The sequence below is a fragment of the Podarcis raffonei genome, chromosome 2, assembly GCF_027172205.1.
Source record: "Podarcis raffonei isolate rPodRaf1 chromosome 2, rPodRaf1.pri, whole genome shotgun sequence".
In the NCBI taxonomy this organism is placed as follows: Eukaryota; Metazoa; Chordata; class Lepidosauria; order Squamata; family Lacertidae; genus Podarcis; species Podarcis raffonei.
In genome coordinates, this window is record NC_070603.1 from 74,932,879 (window position 1) to 74,955,316 (window position 22,438).

Consider the following 22,438-nt stretch of genomic DNA (forward strand, 5'->3'; position numbering starts at 1 on the left):
CCATCCCTTGCTCTGCTAAAGCATCAATAATCAATAATGGTACTCAAAAGGAATAAGAATTTTAAAAAAGAAGACATAGATCATATGTTATTATTCTCAGAGAGCTGCTTTAACCATAACTGTTTAATGATGAATAACCATCATTCAATATTATTCATGGAGGACCACTTGATTAAACTGCTTCTGTTACCATTATTGAGAACTGAACGGCTATATCCTTGTTCAGCCTGCAGAAATGCAATCCATCTTCGATGCATGCAACCGATTACAGTGGTACCTTGGTTTACGAACTTAATCCATTCTGGAAGTCTGTTCTTAAACCGAAACCATTCTTAAACCAAGGTGTACTTTCCCTAATGAGGCCTCCAGCCGCCAGTGCCCTTCCACCGTTCGGATTCCGTTCTTAGACTGAGGTAAAGTTTGCAAACCGAGACACTACTTCCAGTTTTGTGGAGTTCATCAACCAAATCGTTTGTAAACAGGACTGTTCTTAAACCGAGGTACCACTGTACTACATTGTCAACTTTTTTTAAAAAACAACAACCAACCACACGCATACATGCATTGGTCAACTAAATAAAAAGCTTTTTAAAAGAAAGTTATGCACTTTGAACATAGTTTCTCTAAGACACATGTGGAATCTGTTCCTAAACACTTCACCATATTTGGCATATGCAGACACAAGAGCTAGACCCAGTTTCCCACTGACTCTGTATGTATCTGGTTTTTAGGAGCTTCCATGTTAGGTCTTGGGCTTTGAGCATACTCTTGCTGCCTGGCCCTGCTTGGAGTACTGCAATGTACTCTATGTGGGATTACCTTTGAAGATGACTCAGAAACTACAATTAATCCACAATGCAGATGCTACACTGGCAGAGTTGACCCTTGATTCAGCTCTCAAAGAGTGATTTATTCATTCAAGATTATGGAGACAAGTTGTTGTTTTTTAGTCTAATAAGTTATGATACCTGTCAGTGAGAGGTGTAATCACCAGGCGCCCACTGTTGCCCAAGTATTCATAGCCATAGATAAATTCAGCGTTCACTGCCCGGATATACAAATCATCTCTTGTCCAGTAGTACCTAATGTTAAAGAAAAGTTAAATGCAAAATGACATAGGAAGAAAACTGCAAGAGCTAACAAAGGGTTTCTTATACCATCAGTTTAAACACTGCAGTCCTGTTTATTTGGTTGTATTTTGTTCACGCTAAACAATGCATATTCTTTTATAACGTTGCATATTCCACCTGCATATTATTGAAAAAGCTCTGGAGCTGACTGCCGCTTCTCAGGTAAGATTCACCTTCTGTTGTGTGGCAGGGTGGTCCCTTCCCTTACCTGGCCAATCTCCTGGCAACACCTCCCCAGACAGGATTTGGGGTAGGCGGAGACCTCTGGTATCCAGTCTGGGGAGGTTGAAGCCAGCCTGAACTACCAGGAGCTGCACTGGGATCCGGGGGGCTGCACGCGACCACGCAAAAGGTGGCCCCATTTGATGTGGGGAGTGGTCATTATTGAAAAACTGGACATTTAATGAGTAATGTTAGTGTATGCAGAAAATAATGTTAAGTATGCAGAAAAAACAGTAGATTTAACAGAAATTTTCCACAGCCACAAAAAAGGTTAAGTGTAGAACACCTTTCAGCAACCAGCATAAAGCAGTTGAAAGATAAAGAGAAGAAAGATAAAGAGAAGAAAGATAATGTGAATTTGTTTTGGAAGGGAGTGTTATTGGGTTGGAATAACCCCCAAGTAGAATGATACAATAATAGTCAGACGATCCTTTTCAGACCTTTGTGATTATTCTTTCTCTAAGGCTGTGTGCTTCAGGGTGCCCTGCCTAGTTCATGTACCTCACAGTAGCTGAAGACAGGTATCTGTCTCACTACCCAAAAACAGTGATAAGAGATTCTAGGAAATGTCTCACCTGAGCTGGGAAATCCACTCGAAATCATTCTCACTGCTGACATTCTCCTCAACAAGTTTAGCTGCCACATCCTTGGCATGAACTTCAATCACAATGAGAGCTGATAACACTCCCCGCTGCATCCGAGACAGCTTCCCTCGCACAAGTGCTACTAGGTCGCTCAGCTGTGCAAGGAAAGCATAACAAGTCAGGCCATGCCTTGGAGAAATATCTCATATCTACTTGGCATTCTATAGTTAGCAATGTACTGAAGTGTGTAAGAAAACTGGAGTCCCTTAGGAGAAAAAGAAAAGCCACTTCTCCGCCTTCCTCACAAGTTACATTTTGTGAGGGGAGGAGAAGAAACAGTACCACTCTAGACTGCCTTGGTCAGACCCCACTTGGAGTACTGTGTCTAGTTCTGAGTGCCACAATTTAAGAAGGTTATTGACAAGCGGGAACATGTGCTGAGGAGGGCAACCAAAGAGATCAAGTGTCTGGAAACCGAGCCTTATGAGGAATGGTTGAGGGAGTTGGGTACGTTTAGCCTGCTAAAGAGGAGACTGAGAGGAGGTATGGTAGCCATCTGCAAATATCTGAAGGGCTGCCACAAGCTTGTTTTCTCGTGCTCCAGAGGGGAGGACCCGAACCAATGGATTCAAGTTACAAGAAGGGAGATTTTGACTAAACACCAGGAAGGACGTTCTGGCAGTAAGAGCTGTTTGGCAATGGAACAGACTCCCACGAGAAGCAATGGACTCTCCTTCCTTGAAGGTTTTTAAGCAGAGATTGGATGGCCATCTGTTATGGCTGCTTTAGTTGAGATTCCTGCATTGCAGGAGGTTGGACTAGAATGAACCTCAGGGTCCCTTGCAACCCTACAATTCTGTGATAGCAGTGAAGCAAGGGCTGGTGGGCATTGTCTTGATCTCTGTCTTTATGAGTTTTTCATTATATCTTTTTTTGGGGGGGCGAAGCTAATGCATAGGACAAGTTTCTGGCCCACCCACCACTGACATGCAACCCCTGGAAGGTTCCCCACAAAGAAATGTTGCCATCAGGCTGAAAAAGGGTCCCCAGCCTTGGCCAACTAAGTGATATAAAAAGCAGGGTTTCAGTGCAGAAGCAACGGAGTCTAAGTTACACAATGAAGTGACATTTTTACCTGAGCACTTAGCTGTGGAAACAACCTGGTGGCCAAATCTCCAGCTTCCAGGGCCTCTGACACTTCTTTTGTCCAGAACGTCTGACATCCGGCAATGGTCACCTGGCCTGGCCAATCTAAGACCCATGTAGTCCGTGGTGTCTTTATTAAAAACATATGGCCTTAATATTAAATACAATGGAGAACTCCCCCCCACCCGGTATCATCACTGTTTAAAGTATAGTAGCTGTTTCTGACAAAAGTTCCAGCCCTAGATCACCCTGTCCTTCCCTATGCCCTGCTATACTCTCTGAGCTTGGCTATGCTGCTTTTTGAGTTTTTCCATATGTGAGCCAAGGTAAGACAAAAGACACCATCAACCATGGAATTCTCTTTAGCAGAAGCTTCCCAAATCCTGGCACCTCTTTTTCCAGAAAAAAAGCCCTGGCCTTACATATTGCATTGTTTCCAAAATATTGTCACCAGGTTTAAAAAATCCAATGCGTAAGTTAGGGTACAGACTGCCTACTGTGCCAATCATTTGGCTTACAGGCAACAACCGATGAACATGAGTCCAACTGATGTGCGATCGCACATGTGCTCACAGCGTTGAACCTGGGAATGACCCGAAAAGGTCACTAAAAGGGCAGAACGGGGGTGGAACAGGGGCAGGGCAGAATAGAACAGAACAGAGGGCACTTATATGCACTCCGCCACCACATGGGGGAATGGAACAGAACCCCCACACAAAATGGTTGTTGACTGCACTTCTGCAATCCCTATCAGGATAATGCATTCCAAGAATAATCTAGATGATGAAAGAATGCTGATCCCAAAATAGACAAGACTACAAGACACAAGTAGGAATGCAGTTATATGCACCATTAAGATCCAAGCATACAGATGGAAAGCCAGAGGATTATTAGAAATATATTTCAAAGATCCGTCAGCAGAGATTGCTGTCGACTGGTTTTTAAGATGAAGCATCCCAAACCCACAAACAAGTTCCATTTCTTAAGTGAAATTTACATAGTTCTATGCAAGACACTTACCTTTGGATAAACCTTGATGGACCTTTCAATGTTGTCCCGCACACTGGCCCTCATGATCCTCTCAACTTCCAGCAACCAGTCTTCCACATTGCCAGTAGGATAAATGGGAGAGAAAAGTTTTACTTCTTCCCCTTCTGCAGAATACATGTGTGTAATTTGGAGATCTTCCTGAAAGTGCAGCTAGTGAGAGGAAGCACAGCATGAGAAGCCAAGTAGGAAAATTACCCTCCATCCCCTACTTTGCACAAGGCTGTAGATTCACTGTTGTGTGGGATCCAAAGCATGCATATATATATATATATATATATATATATATATATATATATATTAGAATCAACTTCACTGCCCTAAATTCAAACCCCTTGAAGCTCACTCTGCAAATGTTCATTAACTTACTAGATGTTGATTCATATACAAAGGCATATATTTCAATATATAAGCACTTTGCTAGTTAAAGGTGCTGGATTAAAAGGTCACATAAGTATTCTCTACATCTAACAGGAAGAGACGACGCAGTATGGTAATATGCCTCCTTATTAATCTCATTCAGCCTGAAAGGGGCATAGGTACCAAAAAGAAGAGACTGGCACAGAACTGGGTATGTTTTGAGCCTTCTAAAATCAGTGGGCAAACTCAAAACAAACTACATTGCTACACCTTTGTTTGTGTAATTCAGTTTGTGGTCTCCTCTGAGATGGGCACCTAGTTTGCAACCTGTGGTGATTGAATGGCTATCATCCACTGAGAAAAACTCTCCTCTCTCTATCTGTGTCTCACACACACACACACAGCAAACTGAAGCATGCAGACTTGTAACTGACTTCTTTCATGTATCTAGCTAAATACCAGCTGTTACTATAATCATGCTAGCATAGCAGAACCTGTTCGCTCCATTCCTCTCTGACTCTTCACAGTACAAGCAGGACCCCCAAAGTGGATGGCTATTATTTACCCGAGCAATATTCTCAAAACACTTGCGGAGATGAGGCTGCACAGCTGTGGGGTCTTTGGTCTGAGATAGTATTTCTAACAGCTCATCATCAGAAAGGAAGTAAAATCTGCAAAGAAAGAAGACTGGTGTTTTGTTCCGGGTCTCTAGCTTTTCTGCCAGTGAAAGCACTCCAAGATTAAATGCTGAAAATGATATTTAAAACTTTGACCATAATCCTAAAACACTTACTTCAGAGTAAAATCACTTTGCTAGTGGCTGTTATTGGGTGACTGAGGCAATTTTCTCCCTGAAAGAACCTGGGTGCACCAGACCCTCAAAAACACACACCATAGGATCCATATTCTCCCCACTGGACATTTCCTGAATTCTAACATATGGATTTTATCAAATGGAAGTCCTACTCAGAGTAGATGCGCATAAATTATTGGCTCTAAGACCTGTTGTCCCTTTGCTGCACCCTGAAGTAGTATGTTGAAGTTCAGCCTCAATTAATAGAATTACCTTGGGAAAGCTCCTCTCTTGGTCTCCAAGTATTCACTTAGGCCTTTCTGCACCAGGTCAAGTAGCTTATTACATTCCCGCAGCTTTTCCAGCAGCCTGGGATCAGGACACACATTAATCACCTGGGAACAGCATGACCAACAACTGTTAGTTCTGCTGGCACCTGAATAGATTAGTTGCAGGAACATATAGAAGCAAAGATGAGCAACTTTTAGAAATGTAACAGACTTGTGTTTTGCAGCCAAGCATTGACATAACCTCACCTCTCTGTTCTCATCAGCATTTTTCATGATTTTTTTCCATGACCTCTCCATAGTTTGGTAGCGCTTGCTTTCCACTGGCAATTGTCTGTTGATGTCTTCCGAGCTGAAAATGGGCTCCAAATACAACCAGGAACGCTGGCATGTCAGCCATTCTTCCAAGACATCCTGACAGGAATGCATGCACATCAGGAAAAGCACACCAACAGGCACACCAATACATATTTACTCAGGTTTAATTCCGACTGAATTAAATTGAACTGACTCCCAAGTAAATGAGTACAGGGCAGGCATCCCCAAACTCGGCCCTCCAGATGTTTTGGGACTACAACTCCCATCATCCCTAGCTAACAGGACCAGTGGTCAGGGATGATGGGAATTGTAGTCCCAAAACATCTGGAGGGCCGAGTTTGAGGGTGCCTGGTATAGGATTACCACCTAAAGGAATTGGTTCCATTATTTATGTTCTGGGCTCAAACTGAAGATCTCTAGGGGAAGAGGCTACAAATTATACATGTTAATATTACAAATATTAGAGTATCTGGATTTTCTTTGCAGTCTGAAGTATTCAAGCTATTGCCTACTCCAATGGTATCACAGTAAATGTCCTAATATGAAAAAGAAAGAAAACTGCAACTCTCCAGAATGATCCTTGGGCAGGTTCAAGTCTAGTTGAGTCCAGTCTAGTTGTAGCCAATTGGGCCTCGGTTGCACAGGGGATAACTCTAAATGATCTCAGTGACTGAGCTAAGATATAAGGGCTCAGATGGTCCTTTTTTCTTCTTCTTCTTCTTCTTCTTTTTTTTTTTGCATCTTGAGCCAAAGTTGTTCAGGGCTTTGCAGCTCAAACAACAGCCTTGAACCTAGTCCAGTAGCATATGGACAGCCAGGACAGAGGTGTCACATGCTGTTGGCTATCTGCCTCCATCAGTAATTTAGCTCCTGCATTCTACACGAGCTAGAGCTTCCAGACCAGGCCCAAGAGCAGCCTCAAATAGAGGGCATTGTTGTAATCCACTCTCAGGGTTACCAGAGCATGCACTATAGGGGCTGAGTTATCCCACTTCAGCTGATGCTGGTCTACCAGATGAAGCTAGTAAAAGGCACTCCTAGCTGCAGTTTACTTGGGCCTCTAATGTGAAAGATGCATCCAGATGTACCTCCACACTACATTTTGGCTCCTTTAGAGGGAGTGCAGCTTCACCCAGAACAGGCAAGTAGCCTATATTCTGGACACAGGAACCACCGTCCACACAAAAACTCCGTCTTCCCAGGGTTTAAACTCAGTTTTATTGGGTCTCATCCAGTCTACCACTGCATTAAGGCAACAATCTAGCACTTGCATAGCCTCTCCCGATTCAAATATCATGGAGATGTGGAGCTGCATGCCCTCAGAGTACATAACACCTAAGGACCACTCCCAACAGCTTCATATTGATAAGCATCTATGTAAAATCTATTTAGCATTGGAGACAGAATTGTGCCTGACGGGGGGGGCATGAGAGGAGAGGAGGGAAGCCCCATTGTGCTAGCATAACTATTTAGTTGAATCCAGCCCATTATATTCAAAGAGACTATATTCAAAGAGACTTTCACCCTAGTGAGTATGTTTAAGACAGATACAACTGGTCTGGTGTATTAGTGAACGTCTCTTCCAGAAACTCAGTGGTAATGCATACACTGCAAAGCCATACAGGGAAGGAGTCATATTTTGGTGTTAAGCATTTTTTTCAGATACATATCATGCAAGAAGAAAGCTGAGTTGCATATTCAACTTACAACATTTACATAAAATATTTGGAATGAAATCCAAATATTTACAACAAAGCACAGCAAAATATAAAAAGATGCAAAAACTAATGGAAGGTGCAATTTAGCTCCATTTTGTGTGTGCGCCAAGTATTTGAACAATAACTGCAACATGTCCACTCATGATGATAGTACTTTCAACAGCTGACAACAAATATCAAAAGTTGTAGCTATAATAAAGGGATTTTGGCTACAATTCTTTTGCAGCACTTTTGTTGTTTAAATACCACTGAAGACAAGATGTTGTTAAATTCTTATACACTATAATACTAGTAAGAAGCTACATGACAGTACTCAGGTCCTTTTTCTACAAGAAATACTACTGGACTTTTAAAATGAGCTTATGTATTTACTTTCGTGGGAATAAAATTAAACAGCAATGTTAGTATGATGGTCTGAGATCTCCTAGTGACAAACCGAATCCATGAGATGTGTTGCTTAATAATTGCTAGTTTGAAAGAAGGCTTTCTGTGGTGATAGGGGTATGTTTTCCCAGAAGTGATAGGCAATGCTAATTCAGCAATTCCAGATAACAGAATATACTCAAGCATCAGAACCTAGTAGAGAATGTGTTGCTTCATGCAAGAATCACCGTGCATAAAAACTGGAATCAAGATGATGGTCACACAATTCAAGCATCAATAAATAAGGCTAGGTTGGTTATGGTTATTATGAATAAGTTGCCCTTTATTAAACAAACAGAATTTCTGCTACATTTCGGGAGATTTGGGAAACTTCATTAGAAAAATGATAATTTACATAATTTTTAACTTCATGAGTTTTGGTGATGATAAAAATGATCGTGGATTTGTATTGATTCTTCTTATATATAGCACAATAACAGTGGGAAAAATAATTTGAGATGTGTCATTTAGATGAAAGTGAAAAAATGAGCCTCAACTGCAAAAACTGAATTAAGCAATCAATTTAGATCGGGGGCTACTGCCATAGATCCTTTTTCATTGTTTTTATGAATCTTTCTTCTATCATAAATATAAAATTCAATAAAATCTTAATTTTGAACTCTCGATCTAAGGGATGCATTTCATTGCCACAGTTCATACATTTAGGGAATGAATTGGCTGCCCAGTTCTGAGGCCTGCTTGAGCTGAGCCCCTGCTCCTGTCATTTCTCTCCCTCAGGTGGAGGAGAAATCATGCAAGGAATCCAGTCCATATGTTACATCACCTAAGTGGCAGCACAGGACTTCTTTCAGGGGGAACTCACAGGAACTCAGTTCCAGCACCTCTTAGGTGGATGGCATTGCCATTGTAAGAGAACAGGGGAGGTGTTCATGGTGAGTTCCAGGACCTCTTTGTCTATAAAAAATAGCCCTGTGGCTGCAGGAAACAGGCCACTCTGCATGGAGAAATTTTGCATGTATGAACTGGGGCACAGTGCTGAACAGTTAGTAAGGCCCCAGACAAATAGAAGCCCTTTAAATAATGTCCTTAGCTGAGAAAACAATGGCTATTCCTTGAACACATAGCAAGGAATGAGTCACATTTGGTTAACTAGACTAATGGATCACCCACATATCCCTTTAAAACCCTCAAGGGGATGGGGTCATTTGATAGAGAAAACAACAACATCTAGGCACTGTTTTTGAATGTGCCAAGTGTCCCTTCTTAGGAGCCACGCAAAACTGTGAGCCAATTTATGCTTGCTTTTCACACTCCCAGTGAAATTAGTATTTATTATTCAGGGAGAATAACACTTCTCAATTTGGGCTAAATGTGGAACAGTTAGGCTCCAGAAGTCCGATCCGGCTCACATTAAATTAGTTAATGGTCCGAGTGATAGAATGTTCTCTATGAACAGCTGAAGTAATTGCTTGCAGAACGTCCTGGTGTTTGTTTATTTTAAAACCACTTTTTGAAGTGTTGTGGCTTAGCCAGATTCAAAACACCACTTCCTAGACACCTGATTAAAGATGTTCTGCGCTCTTCCAGTCTCATTGGTACTGGCAGGCATACAATCTCTCTCAGAGACAGGCTGGAGGTTCAGAAATTACTTTGCTCTCTGCTCTTCAGATTTCGTGAGCAGACAGGTGTGTAATGAAGTGTCTTCTTCAAAGCAGGCAGCACTGAGACTTGTGTGGACGGTCAAGAAGCCATACAGAAATATAAATGTGTGTCGAAGCTTTCTGAGACTGAGGTGAAGGGCATCTGAGTCCTAAACATTCATAGTGGTGTATCTCTGCCTTCAACCCCAATATGATGGATATACAACTTAACCCCTTTGCCTCTTATCCTGTTGCTTGAGTCAGTAGATAACAATTGCCCATTCTTCTTGTAGCAATGAATCGCTGTAGCAGTTTTAGTAAACTGAGGATGGTTTATATGGCCCTTCATAGTCTTTGTCAACATTCCATTTTCTGTCCCCCTAATATGCCTTAACTACCAAGATAGAAACATTTTATTACAATGCCTGAAATTACTACTCTGTGGGGAGGTTTTTCTCCTTCAGTAAAAAAAATCTCAATGTGGAAATCCCATATCAGTAAAAGGAGTAAAAAAGAAGGGAAGGCCAGGCACAATTCCACATCCAAATCCACACACAGCGCACACATGATCACATCAGAGCAAGCTTGTCACCTGATTCCTTACAGCCTTGGGTTCCATCCCCTTCTCATCCTGAGGCAATCAGAACATACTCTGCAGACTCTGGTTCAAGCGCATAAGGGTGGCTAATGCCCATTAATAAAGCAAAAGAATGATAACATAAAAGCACATGTTCTGCTTTGTCAAAACACTTCACCAATAAAAGTACTGTACTATTATTACCTGTTCATTGCAAAAGACCTGCTTGCTTCCATCAGTAACTAAAAGGCTTATTTGAGTGTAAGATCTGCCATCAAATTGCCGTAAGTGCGGGTGTGTGCACACAATTTAAAGCACATTAGGAATGGATGGGAGGGGAGTGCTTCTCTCCCTGCCCCAAAACCAGAATGAGTTCAAAGATGAAACTACACCAGCAAAATTCTTATAATTGTGTGTGTGAGTGCAGCACGGAGGGCAGGTGGAAGAGAGGTGCTGAACCCTCCTGCTTCTTCACTTTTACACCTGAAATGGGTTTTAAACCCTTTCATCTGGTTATGTCTTATCTTGAAGCCTCAGTGGAACAAAAGGAAACTCTGAAAGCCATTAAAAGGTGGCATTCATTTGAACATGTCTTTGGGCCAAAACTACAGTTCTCTGACGTACAGCTCCACTATCATTATGTCTAGTTTGGCCCTGATCTACTCATATGCCTAATGGTGAGACCTGGCAATTAACATCTTACAAAATTAGGCACTTCAGGGTGAACCTGGTCAATAGAGTGATTAAATATGCAAGGGCATAATTTGTTGTTTATAAAAAAAAGGGGGTCAACTTTTCACAGGATGAAAAATCCTCTTTAAATTACTGAAAGAAGTGAAGCCTTGTGGCTATCCAGTCTCATTAAAGTCAGAATCTGATCCAAAGCTCTGTGTAAACTATAAACTGTACACAGAGCTCCCATGTCAACAGGGTCTGATCTCCGAGCATGTATTGGAGGTATGTATACAAAATTGTCCTCAGCCTATTATCATTCTCACAGCTAAATTGGAGTATCCCCTCTGTTATTTCAGATTCCACTTTCAAGCGCACAAAAGAATCTAGAAAATTATTACCTGCGTCATCTTTAGCTTATTTTCCCAAGTGTTGATCCTTTCCTCAAATGGCTTCTTAAATGGCGAGAAGGACATGCTTTGAGTCATAACAATGTGGTCATCCAGCAGCTGAGAAGCTTCATCAGGACTCTTCAGAATAAATGTTTCTGTTTCTTTATAGGGAACTACATTGAAGAGGATGTATTCCCATTCGTGCTCCATCTTATCCAAGGCCTGGGAAATGAGAAGCAATAAATCTTTAGTCCATATTGAACAGACTTTGCAAAACACTTGCTTCCTTAAGGTGGCAACTAGAGAAAAGTTAATGGAGGTTAATGATCATGGTAACAGACTGAGACTAGCTATAGAGAGAACAAACAAAGGACATGGAAATTACTTTCCATCAGAAAACTCGTTTGGGATAATACATAGACAGACAGGAATAGAAGTAATTGCCAACGAGTTCCTTCCAAGCTCAAGTTATCTAGCATTCTCCAGATCTCCCATACATTCCCAACATCATGCCAAATTAAGAAGTACCTATTTTGCTAGCGCATTCAGAAAGTCTACCTATTTTTTTAAAAAACATTATTTTTAGCTGACTAGTGCTTTTGTTAGACAATTTCAGAAATATTTAGGGCAAATGTTAAAATCCCTGGGTATGAGGAACAATCAGAAGAAAAGCATTCATCTACAGAAAACACTCCAGCATAAAGGATGACACCGCAAGGAAGGTCAGACAGAATGGTCTCCTTACATGCTCAATTGAGTATTCCTTCCCTGCAATCTCAGCTATTTTGGCTATGATCTCGATGTGATCCTGAAGCTTCATCTCCAGACAGCGTGCAAACGTCAAATTGGCCTTCGGCCTCACATTGATTTTGATCTCTTCAGAAAGCATCTCCCAATGACGGTTGCGCATACCAGGATTGCGTAGACCTTGAATCAGGGGTATGTATGGTCTGAATTCCTCAATCTTGCCACGGATTTCCACTGCAACTTCCTGGCATGCTTAACAAAATATAAAAAATGTACCATCAATCAACAGTTCTAAGGTTACATAATATAGTGCAAATCAGAACAGACTCATTGAAATCAACAGATGTAAGTTACTTAAGTCCACTTATTTCAATGGGTCTACTCTGACTATGACAAACATATCAGCCATTGTGTGCAGAAACACAAGACTATTTTTTTTGCTTTAGGGAAAGGGTACTGGGCAACACAATGTTACATTATCCAAAGGGAAATGTTGTATGTTGCCCATAATTTGTTCCTTATTTGTACATTTGAATCAATACCATAATATTTTCTTTAATACATATATTTGCTCCCTTTTAAGTTATGGGAAAGGTACAAGCTGTGCAAAGAATAGGAGATAATGGGTTGTAGTCAACATTTGTCAGAGCAAGCACTCATGTTTACCTGATCTCCCCTCTCCTCCCCCTACATGCTGTTCTGGGGGTTCTCCCAACATTCCATATTTGAAGACGTGGGGAGAAGAGGCAAGGAAGTTCCACTGTGCTTCAACTAGGCAGGGGTGGCCAACTCCCAAGAGACTGCGGTCTACTTACAAAATTAAAAACTGGCAGTGATCTACCCTCACTGGGGGGGGGGCAGATCTATGTTGTTGACCTTTTTTTAGGGAGGAGGAAAGCCCCGTTTTTTAGGGTTTGGGGGCAGAAAGAGGAACAGTCACTCATCAACAAATCACTGAGGAAACAAACAGCCTCACTAACTGAACTCCGTCCTCCATTCTGAAAATCGTGGAACAATGGAGGGCGGGGCAAGGGGGCAGGGCCAGAATCGATTTTGACAACGCTAAGGAAAGGGACCTAGCAATTGACCATGATCTACCAAAACCTCCTGGGGATCTACCAATAGATCACGATTGACCTGTTGGACATCCCTGTACTAGAGCAACAATGAATACAGTCCATCTGCTTTTAAATGATTAAACTTAGCAAACTGTGATGCATGGATGTGTAGCCTCCGTTTATTCTTGCAATGAAGGACTAACACCCCAGCACCGTCTTTGACAAGATCAGAACATTGTGATATAAGAAAAGCCAATTCTGGAAGACTTGCTCTATTACACAACTGTGTATTTTTAATCCTGCTTTGAATGAGTCACCTTCACTCATACATATTCCTTCAACTCCTCCTCTGTTAAGGTTGATTCACTGCAACACTTAGAACAGAATTAATTGTTTAGAATAAAATACAAGTCAAGAAAAGAAACAAGATTCCCCCACTATAGAATATTTTACAGTGTTAATATGAAGCCATTGTAAATATAATTTTAGAGAACGTTTGCAGTTCTACTATATCTTTACAATTTCTGAAATGGTTGCAAGGGATGCTAAATCTGTCAGTTTTGATTTCTCCCCATTTCTCATTTCCCCAATATTAATTTCAGTTGATCCCATTTCTGTTTGCTTTTTGAATCTGTTTGCTTTTTAAAAAAATGATATTTCAAGGCTCTGTAGCTACCTGGAATATCCTTGAACTGTTTCACACACTTGTGCATTGTCTTAAAGGACTCGTTGACATTCTTCTCCAGCTGTTCTGCATCAATTGCAGACAGAGGATCATTCATCCAGCTGTCAGCCCAGCGAAGCCAGTCCGATGCTGTAGTCCAGAGATCATAGAAGGGCTGAAAGTCCTTAACCATCCTGGACAGCTTATCGTACTGGAGAAACCAGAAGAATATTACTAACTGCTAATGGGCACATGTTCCACAGAAAAATAACCTGTAACGTCTTCCAAACAATTCCAGCATGCCATCAGGGTGTACATTCACTAGGTTGTTCTCTCTAAGTCAGCAGGGAGCCTTGAACTGACTTCATGAAAGTACCTTCTGTTTGTCTAGTGGGCAAGGGACCTTCCCTTTGTTTCTTGGGCACAATATGTGACTATACATGTGCCAAGATTACAATAGTCTCAGAGTTTCCATGTGGATTGGGTCCAGGCTATCTAAAGGAGCTTATCACCCTATGAGACTGCCTGAGCTTTGAAATCTTCCAGGGAGGGTTTTCTCTTGGTCCCACTACCTTCATAGGCACTTTTGGTGAGGACACAAGAGAGAATCTTATTCGTGGCTGCTCCCAGATTGCTGAACTCTCTTCCATGCGAGGCTAGGCTGGCCCCCTCTCTGATTTCTTTTCAGCGGCAGGCAAATACTATTTTGTTCAGACAGGCCTTTTGCCACTAACTAGCTGTTGTGGCAGGATCTTCTAAGGGTGGGTGCTGTACTCTGTGTCTTTGTGTGTGTATGCACTTCTAAATGGTTTGAAGTGTTTACAGTGCTGTTTTAATAGCTACTTTTTCGATTTTAAAAAATATTTATATTAATTGTCTGTTTGTAGCGGTATTTATTTTAATTCATGCTGTGAGCCACCTTGGGAGAAAGGCAGGTTATAAATAAAAGTAACTAAATAAATAGGGAAAGAGAGGAGAAAGGAGAACAGACACACACTGTACAAAAGTGCACACAAACCATATTATCCTATGTATAAAGGGAACAAAATCCAGTCATTAAACAACAGTAAGTCCCATAGATTTCCACAGGAAGAACTTGATCATATAACTGTGCACTCTCATTCAGAACCATGTGACATGCTTCTATTTGACTAGATCACTTCTCTTTCTGTTTGTTTCAAATATTTTATTTTAGTTAGCCATAATTATTACATGACCACAGAAAGATTCCAACACAATTAATGCTGCTATATTAGAGATCTCACACAATTATTAATACCTATTTAAAGCATAAAAATGCAAAAAATGTAAACAATTATTTGGATTTCTCCTTATCCTCTATGGAAAAGAAGCAAATACAACGTCTCATTCTTTTTAAAAGTAGCATATTTAAAATAAAAGATTTTTTTAATAGCATCTTTAAAAACAAAAAAACCACCACAAGAAAAAAGTGTTAATTAAATAGCACATTTGGAGTTTTAAGGTTTCAGTAAATGAAATCATCATATAGAAATTCCTAATCCCCAATAGCTGCTTCTTGCTTCTGAGCTGGGAGCCAAGCCAACAATATATCTTGCAGCCATACGTTTATGAAAGTTTTGAGATCTCTGCCACATGAATTGCTTCATGAATGCCTTGCATCTTCCAGCTCTTCTTGCATGAGCTCTCCCCAAAAACTGAGAATAATATAATAAAGTGGAGTGGCTAGCATACTACTTTGTTCTCTGTGCCAGTTTAGTGAGACCACATGGTTAGAAATGAAGGTGAGTAACATGGCGGAGTTATAAAGAAAGACTGGCAATATCTGGTGAAGTTTCTGCTGTTATCAACAGAGATGCAAAAAGCAGAATGAAGGTAGCAAGGGAGTTGGGAACTTACATTAGTCACTGGCACCCCAAAAATCCGTTCCCTGTTGTTGTACAGTAATGCCAATTGCTGGGAGTCCTTCAAATGCTTCTTAATTCTTCTTGCTTCATTGGCTATCTCATGTGCCCGGTTTATATCACTGTGCGCAGAAAACCCTGCAACAGCAATCTGTGAAAGAAAAGCAGTCATAGCAAGCAGGGAGATAGAGCCCATGATACATAACCATAGATTTGGGAGAGGTGGATAATATATTTTAAGATCCTTTAAATGGTCATAAATACTGGATAGAATCCTGGCAATAGAAGTCTCAGATGGCTATGAGTTTTTACCGTGCAAAGTGGAAACACTTCCCTCTCTCCTGGTCACATTGGAACTTGCTAGCTAAGGATGATAATGCACCTTGAGTAATGAACAATCACCCACAACAATGATCTCTATGTCCCTAGGCTCAATGAGGAATAGACCCGGCTAACTCCATGTGTCAAGCTCTTATTTTAGTTCATCCCCAGCTACCCGCTGATGATAGTTGATACTTAAAGTGAGTGTAGAGGACGACTCTGGTGCCCATTATCAGTACCTGAAGACCATCCAGCCGTTCCAAGAAGTTGGTTTGATCCATGAGCTGAATTTTACGGAATCTTTCTTCATCTTCAATGTGCTGCTGCCTTATCAATTCAATCTGTGTGGTGATCTTCAGAGGCCAGCCGCTTGCAGCCCACCTGACAACATAAAGAGAGTCACACAAATGCACCATGTATCCAATCCTCTGAGATGATCAAAGCTGTAGCTCAGCAACATCTAGTGGGGCACAGGCGCCCCCAAAACCCTGCCTTGCATGTGTGTGCTGAGTCTTACAAATTGGGTGCCTGGGACGCACTATATTACAAATCTGTAATAAAATGCTGACACCCCATGGCAACTCTCAAATCCCTGTGAGCACCTTGCACCCACACAGAAATACACAGCATAACAATTTCATGCTGTGCAGCCCCCAAATTCACTGGCTTTTCATGAAAAATAAAACAAAATAAAGGCCTCCGGTTTGCTAAAAGCCTCAGAAACAAGAAGGTTGCTTCAATCCCTGGCCCAGAGGCTGGCACCACCACTGGTTCTGCATTTGAATAAGGTAGTTCAGTGGGCATCTTTTCTGGCAGCCTGAAGAGATTTGCTGAAGCCCTTTGATGTGCAAATAAAGCCCTGAGGCAGAAAATATGGTATCTGAAGCCAAAGGTCTTGCTCTGACTGCAGGGGAAATGCCTTGTGCTTACTTGTCATTGAAGTCATCTTGAGTTAAATTGTAGAGGAAATCCTCCATGACTTCGTATTCTTCCATGACCTTACTTATCAATTCCTATGCAATGACAGAAAGAGAGAGAGGAGCCGATAAGCAGGGCTTTGCTTGCATGATCAAAATTTCATTCCATCTGTGTTATAATATTGTTGCACAAAAAAATGCTGCCTATAAGTCAAATGTCTGGGTATGGTGGTATTCGAGTACAGTGAAAGAGGGACAAAGAATACACTTCTACAGTTCTTTTTAGGTTACAACAACACAGAGGATCCAGCAGGCCTTAGGAGTCTCAAGAAGCACTGGGTGAATGTGTTTTCTGTACCTTATTGTTTCATGAAAGAACTTTAATAAAAATCTTAACACACACAAAAAAAGAAAAAAGCAGCAGCACTGGGTGGAATTCAACATCATGCTGTGGTGAACATCCCATCAGCAGAAGCTTTGCAGGTTACCTGATGGAACAACCCCTCTCCTCTCTTCCTGGGGGTTCTTCGACACCTACTCCTGAGCAAATTTCAGGAGGGGGACCAGGGGAGGAGGGGAGCCCTCCTGCAAGGCACATTAAGTGAATCTTGCTCACTGCTTCAGGCTTGAGAACAAACAAGGTACACAAAGCTTGAGAAGTGCCACAGGCCATTGGAATAGTGTATTATAATTCCACTCTGGTTACATTAATATGATACCACCCTGGTATGGTTAAGAAGTCAATGTCAACGGGGTCACTGTTAGCCCACAAGTTATTAATATGCAAATATTCAACATCTAAAATTTGTACTGAGCAAAAAGCTTTAAAGCAGGTGTGATAAGCAATCCAAACACAGGCAGGCATTTTAACACCTATCCCACCCTAGACACCTGCATGCTCTTTAACCGAATTCATGACCATGATTGGTAGTCAGACAGCTGTCAGCCCAACTTGGAGGCATGATGGTTTGCACACACATTCATCCACATACTATAGCGCAGATGCTTAAAAGGTGTATTGGTGAAATTTCATGCACTGAGTTAAGATCTGCTTTCCAGTGATTTCGTTAGCAAACTATGCATGAATAGCATGCATCTGCTTCTTACATCTGCTCCCTAAAATAATGAACTGGGAATTTGTCAACAGCTGTAGAGTTCCTTAATACCTTCAGTGCTACCTGATGAAGTGTTTTTGTAACTACCAACTTGCATATGCATCTGCTAAGAGAATTTGATTTATTCAAAGCAGCCCACAATTACTGTTCTGGTCAGGATGCGGTACTGGATTAAAAGCTCAGTGATCTACCCATTATCTACTTCACTCTAATAGTTTGATGCCACACATGCAGCCACTTCTTACCTCCTGCACTTTCTGCTTCTCAGGGATTCCTTTCATCCACTCCCGCAGCTCAGCCAGCTCCTCAATGCTGTTTGGTTTTTCATAAATTTTTCGGCTGATGGCTTTGAAAGCTTCACAGATCTGCAGAAAGAAGTGATGACTCTCTGAATGATAATATTTAAACAAATAGTGAAATCATTTGATATAACTCAAAAGTAATTATAAGAATTCAACATTCCTTTAAAAACAACAACGAGGAAATACGGAAGGACATTGGGCATACGGAAACAGAGAGATTCTGACCAGGACAACATCACACCATGTACTTTTCTTAATTAAATATTAGGCAGGGAGGAAAATGGGACGGAGGCAACCAAACACTCATTGGAATGTGTCCCTGAACATCAGCTGTGCAGGTCTTCATCTAAAGTCATCAAGACGATTGGGATGATTGGGATGGCATTGGGGATTAATAAAATGAGAATGGTGTAGCAGATTAGAAATGCTATAAAGAATACTGAAAAAGAAGGTTTTTGCACATGAATATGTTTGAAAGTGGCAATAGGAGAACCATAAACCTTTTTATATGATGCTCTTCCTGCACTGACACATTTGTGCAGAAGCACTTGACTTAACCGGCTGTTAGATCTCACACTAGAACAATCCCCAGCAGTACATATATTTATATATACATGCTAAGAAGAGTTCAAAATTGCTGTTATGACTGCAATTCATTCCTTTTCCTTGTAACTTCTTTGCAATTGTAAACTTCCAGAAACAGCTACAGAATTACTCCTCTGGATGAGTACCAAGTATGAAACTCACATCTTCCACTTGCTCATGTAAATTCTTAGCCAATATATCCAGCATAGTGGTGGCCAACGCTTTGCATTTCTTGGAAAGGTTTTGCCGTACGCCTTCAACGCTGAGATGAAAGGGGCCAATCACCATGCTACCGGGCAAGCTGTTGTCCAGCAACTCCTTTTCTGCCATATGCTTGTTAACGATCTCTCTCACCTCTTGAGCAGGAGGGCACTGCTCCAGATATGGTCTAGAGAAATATAGAATTATTATTAAGGGAAGACTCACCACCATAACACAGGTAAAGACAGGCATACTGCATACTGTGCCAGAATATGATTTCCCACTTACAGCAGGAACATATAATTTATAAACGGCAAATGTAACCAGTGAAAGGCTTCAAGGCCATTCAACAAATCTGCACTTGCAAAAGCCCTTGGAGATTAGAGGAAGGAAGCTGAGTCTGTTGTGCTGCAAGATCCACAGTCGGAGGATTACTAGTTGCTGGAAACTGCAGGAGGGCAGTGTGCTCTTGTGCTCAGGTCCTGCTTGTGGGGTTTCCCACAGGCATCTGTGTGGCCACTGTGAGAACAGGATGCTGGACTAGGAGGGCTATTGGCTTGATCCAGCAGGCTCCTCTTACGGCCTTATGATTGCTCTGACTAAACACAAGGTGGTGGTGGTAATGGAGAGGTCTTTGCTTCTAGCACTTAGGAATGAAGAAAGATATAAATACCTTCAGGGTAGAATGGCAGTTTTTAAAAACCCAAGGGTTCGTAAGGCCAGATTTACATACTATGCTCTTAAGATTTTGAAGTACACAGTTAAAATGTAAGGTGTGAATACAAGAAACAGGAGCAGATGTTGCTTCTTGTTCCCTGTTACGTGTATGCTTGGAGGCACCTAGATTTGTTACCTTAGGTGTGTAAAAGCCCTAAGAAAAGAAAACAGGTAGCCAATGACCACACTGATGCTAAAACAACAATGTACAGTAATCTGTTTCCCAGTGTACCTCACAGTACCATGGGCACAGTCCTAAGTTTTCTTCCATGAACAGAACATCATCCTCCCAAATGGGGTTTTCCTACTTCCTTTCCTGAAAATCACTTATGGGGACTGGGAGACTCTTGGCAATCGTATGTAATATGACATGGGGGCCTGCAGATAAAGGGCAAGTTGACCAAGTTCCCTCCTCCCACGTGCACAGATAAGTAACTTAGGGTCCTAGCCCATGTATTTGGGGGAACTTTGTCTTCTTCAGAAAACATTTGCCAGTACAGAAGACAGCGCATTAATCTATCCATGCAACTATAGAAAAACCTCTTATGCAAGTCCCTGCTCTTCCCTTTAAAAGCTACTTACTTTAGGAGGCTGTTGATATCACGGTTATTCAGTTCCAAGTACTTTTCATAATTCTTGGCATAAGCTTGGAGGGGAATCAGGGCTTTGCGGATACAGGTGATGATGGTTTTGCGCAGTTCGATCACAGGTGGCTCATACAGACCCACTGACTCCAGCAACGGTGTGCCACAAATGAACATGTTTTCAAGCACGTGCTGAACAAGGGACAAAAGAACAGCCATTTAGCACAAACTGCTTCTATTTTCTCCTTCAAGTCTGTTGTACAAAACTGAAATCCATCTACAGTGGTGCCCCGCAAGACGAATGCCTCGCAAGACAAAAAACCCGCTAGACGAAAGGGTTTTCCGTTTTTTGATGCGCTTCGCAAGACGAATTTCCCTATGGGCTTGCTTCGCAAGACGAAAACGTCTTGCGAGTCTTGCGATTTTTTTCGCTCCCCCCCCTTTTCTAAGCCGCTAAGCCGCTAATAGCCTTTTAGCCGCTAAGCCGCTAAGCCTTTAATAGCCGCTAAGCCGCTAAGCCGCTAATAGCGCTAATCTGCTAAGCCGCTAATAGGGTTGCTTCGCAAGACGAAAAAACCGCTAGACGAAGAGACTCGCGGAACGGATTATTTTCGTCTTGCGAGGCACCACTGTACTGCTAGACAGTTAATGCTCCTCCTGCTCTTTGTATTGGATACCTCAGTAAAAACCCCTGCCAACCCAAGGAACCATAGCCTTAATCATAATACAGGTTACCATATATGTTTACCGGACTTTGTATAAACGAAAGCTTTCAGGGGTCTCAGTTTAGAGACCCATCTTTAATGTATGGAGCCCCACTTGAATTTCTGGTCATACTACTTGTGGTTTGCTCCAAATGTTGCCTCACTTGCGCTGCAGCTTATCTCTATGAGCTGCTCTTGGCTGAAAGCTGCCTATCCCAGCATTCAAGAGGTTAGGAATTTTGGATAATCTAGCCTTTAACATGGATTGTTGGCTTTCAAATGAAACAACCATGTGCAACTTAGTGTGCTTCAGATTTTTATGAGATCGTGCTGTGTGCCCTAAACAATACCTGCAGAGATCATTTCAAGGAGGCAGGAGACCCAGTATGTAAGACACCTCTTGATGGGAAAAGGACCTCCCACCTTAGCCAAAACCAACAACAGCACATTTCAAAAACTGCAGACAAGCAATCTTTAGGTTATTGTGAAGCTCACTTTAATGATAGCTCTTGAATTATCTCGATTTTGTTATAAAAAGAAGCAAGCCTCTTTTTAAATTGAAGTGATAAGATAAATACACTAAACACATAATCACACATCTCGTACCCTGCCACTACTTCAATGTCGGTATTAACAGCTTCAGGATTTAAAATTGCAACATTATTGCCAGCACTTCTTATTTGAATCTGCCATGTTTTCCTCAATGCTAAAAGTGTTGGCTGAATAATTCTCCTGTTAGCAAAATCCTCCTCCTGCAGTATCATCCCTTGCACACCACCCTGTTAAAATCTTTGAGATTTTATGTGCCTGCGCATGAGTTGCTACATGAAATCTGCAGCACAAATCAAACTTCTTCTGACATTTCCCTAACCCAGAAGAGATCAGGATGTGAAATCAAAGAAAATCTTCTATTTCTTGCATCTCACTACACATTAAGTGGAGAATCACATTATCTTCTCCTACATGGAGAAAAGATAAGTAATTTTCAGCAGGGCTAGACTTTCTTTCCACAGGCTTTCGTTGTTGTTGTTGTTTTTTTTGCAAATTACAGACACAATACCAAACCACGGTGTACTGGTTCTGAGAAAGGCTTGTCAATCTTCAATACCACACTCCAAAGCATTTGTGTTGTGTTTCTCTCCATAATATTGTTATAATGTTCCTGCAATGCAGCCATAATACCCAGATATGACTGTTGACAACTCACAGCTTAGCCTTTTGGTGGAGCAATTCTTATGACCAGTAAGGCTACGATCTTATGCACACTTCCCTAGCAATAAGTCTAATAAACTCTATGGAACTTGCTGCTTCTGGGTACACATATAGGTAGGACTGCTCTGGAAAGTCAGCTTTGTAGTGTGCATCTCTAG

At 41.5% G+C, this 22,438-nt stretch overlaps 1 protein-coding gene across 2 annotated transcripts in view; it reads right to left on the reverse strand.

Moving 5' to 3' along the window:
- DNAH1 (dynein axonemal heavy chain 1) overlaps window positions 1–22,438 on the reverse strand; it is a 110,199-nt gene that overhangs the window by 60,302 nt on the left and 27,459 nt on the right. For both annotated transcript variants that reach the window (XM_053377517.1, XM_053377519.1), the window contains exons 13-28: window positions 20,363–20,556; window positions 19,025–19,250; window positions 18,221–18,340; window positions 16,874–16,956; window positions 16,183–16,324; window positions 15,618–15,773; window positions 13,752–13,950; window positions 12,016–12,269; window positions 11,280–11,492; window positions 5,819–5,983; window positions 5,556–5,677; window positions 5,055–5,160; window positions 4,103–4,282; window positions 3,072–3,212; window positions 1,928–2,091; window positions 969–1,082 (exon numbers count right to left, since the gene is read on the reverse strand). In XM_053377517.1, the coding sequence (XP_053233492.1) occupies window positions 969–1,082; window positions 1,928–2,091; window positions 3,072–3,212; window positions 4,103–4,282; window positions 5,055–5,160; window positions 5,556–5,677; window positions 5,819–5,983; window positions 11,280–11,492; window positions 12,016–12,269; window positions 13,752–13,950; window positions 15,618–15,773; window positions 16,183–16,324; window positions 16,874–16,956; window positions 18,221–18,340; window positions 19,025–19,250; window positions 20,363–20,556 (2,579 nt within the window). The remainder of the gene's footprint in view (window positions 1–968; window positions 1,083–1,927; window positions 2,092–3,071; window positions 3,213–4,102; window positions 4,283–5,054; window positions 5,161–5,555; window positions 5,678–5,818; window positions 5,984–11,279; window positions 11,493–12,015; window positions 12,270–13,751; window positions 13,951–15,617; window positions 15,774–16,182; window positions 16,325–16,873; window positions 16,957–18,220; window positions 18,341–19,024; window positions 19,251–20,362; window positions 20,557–22,438) is intronic.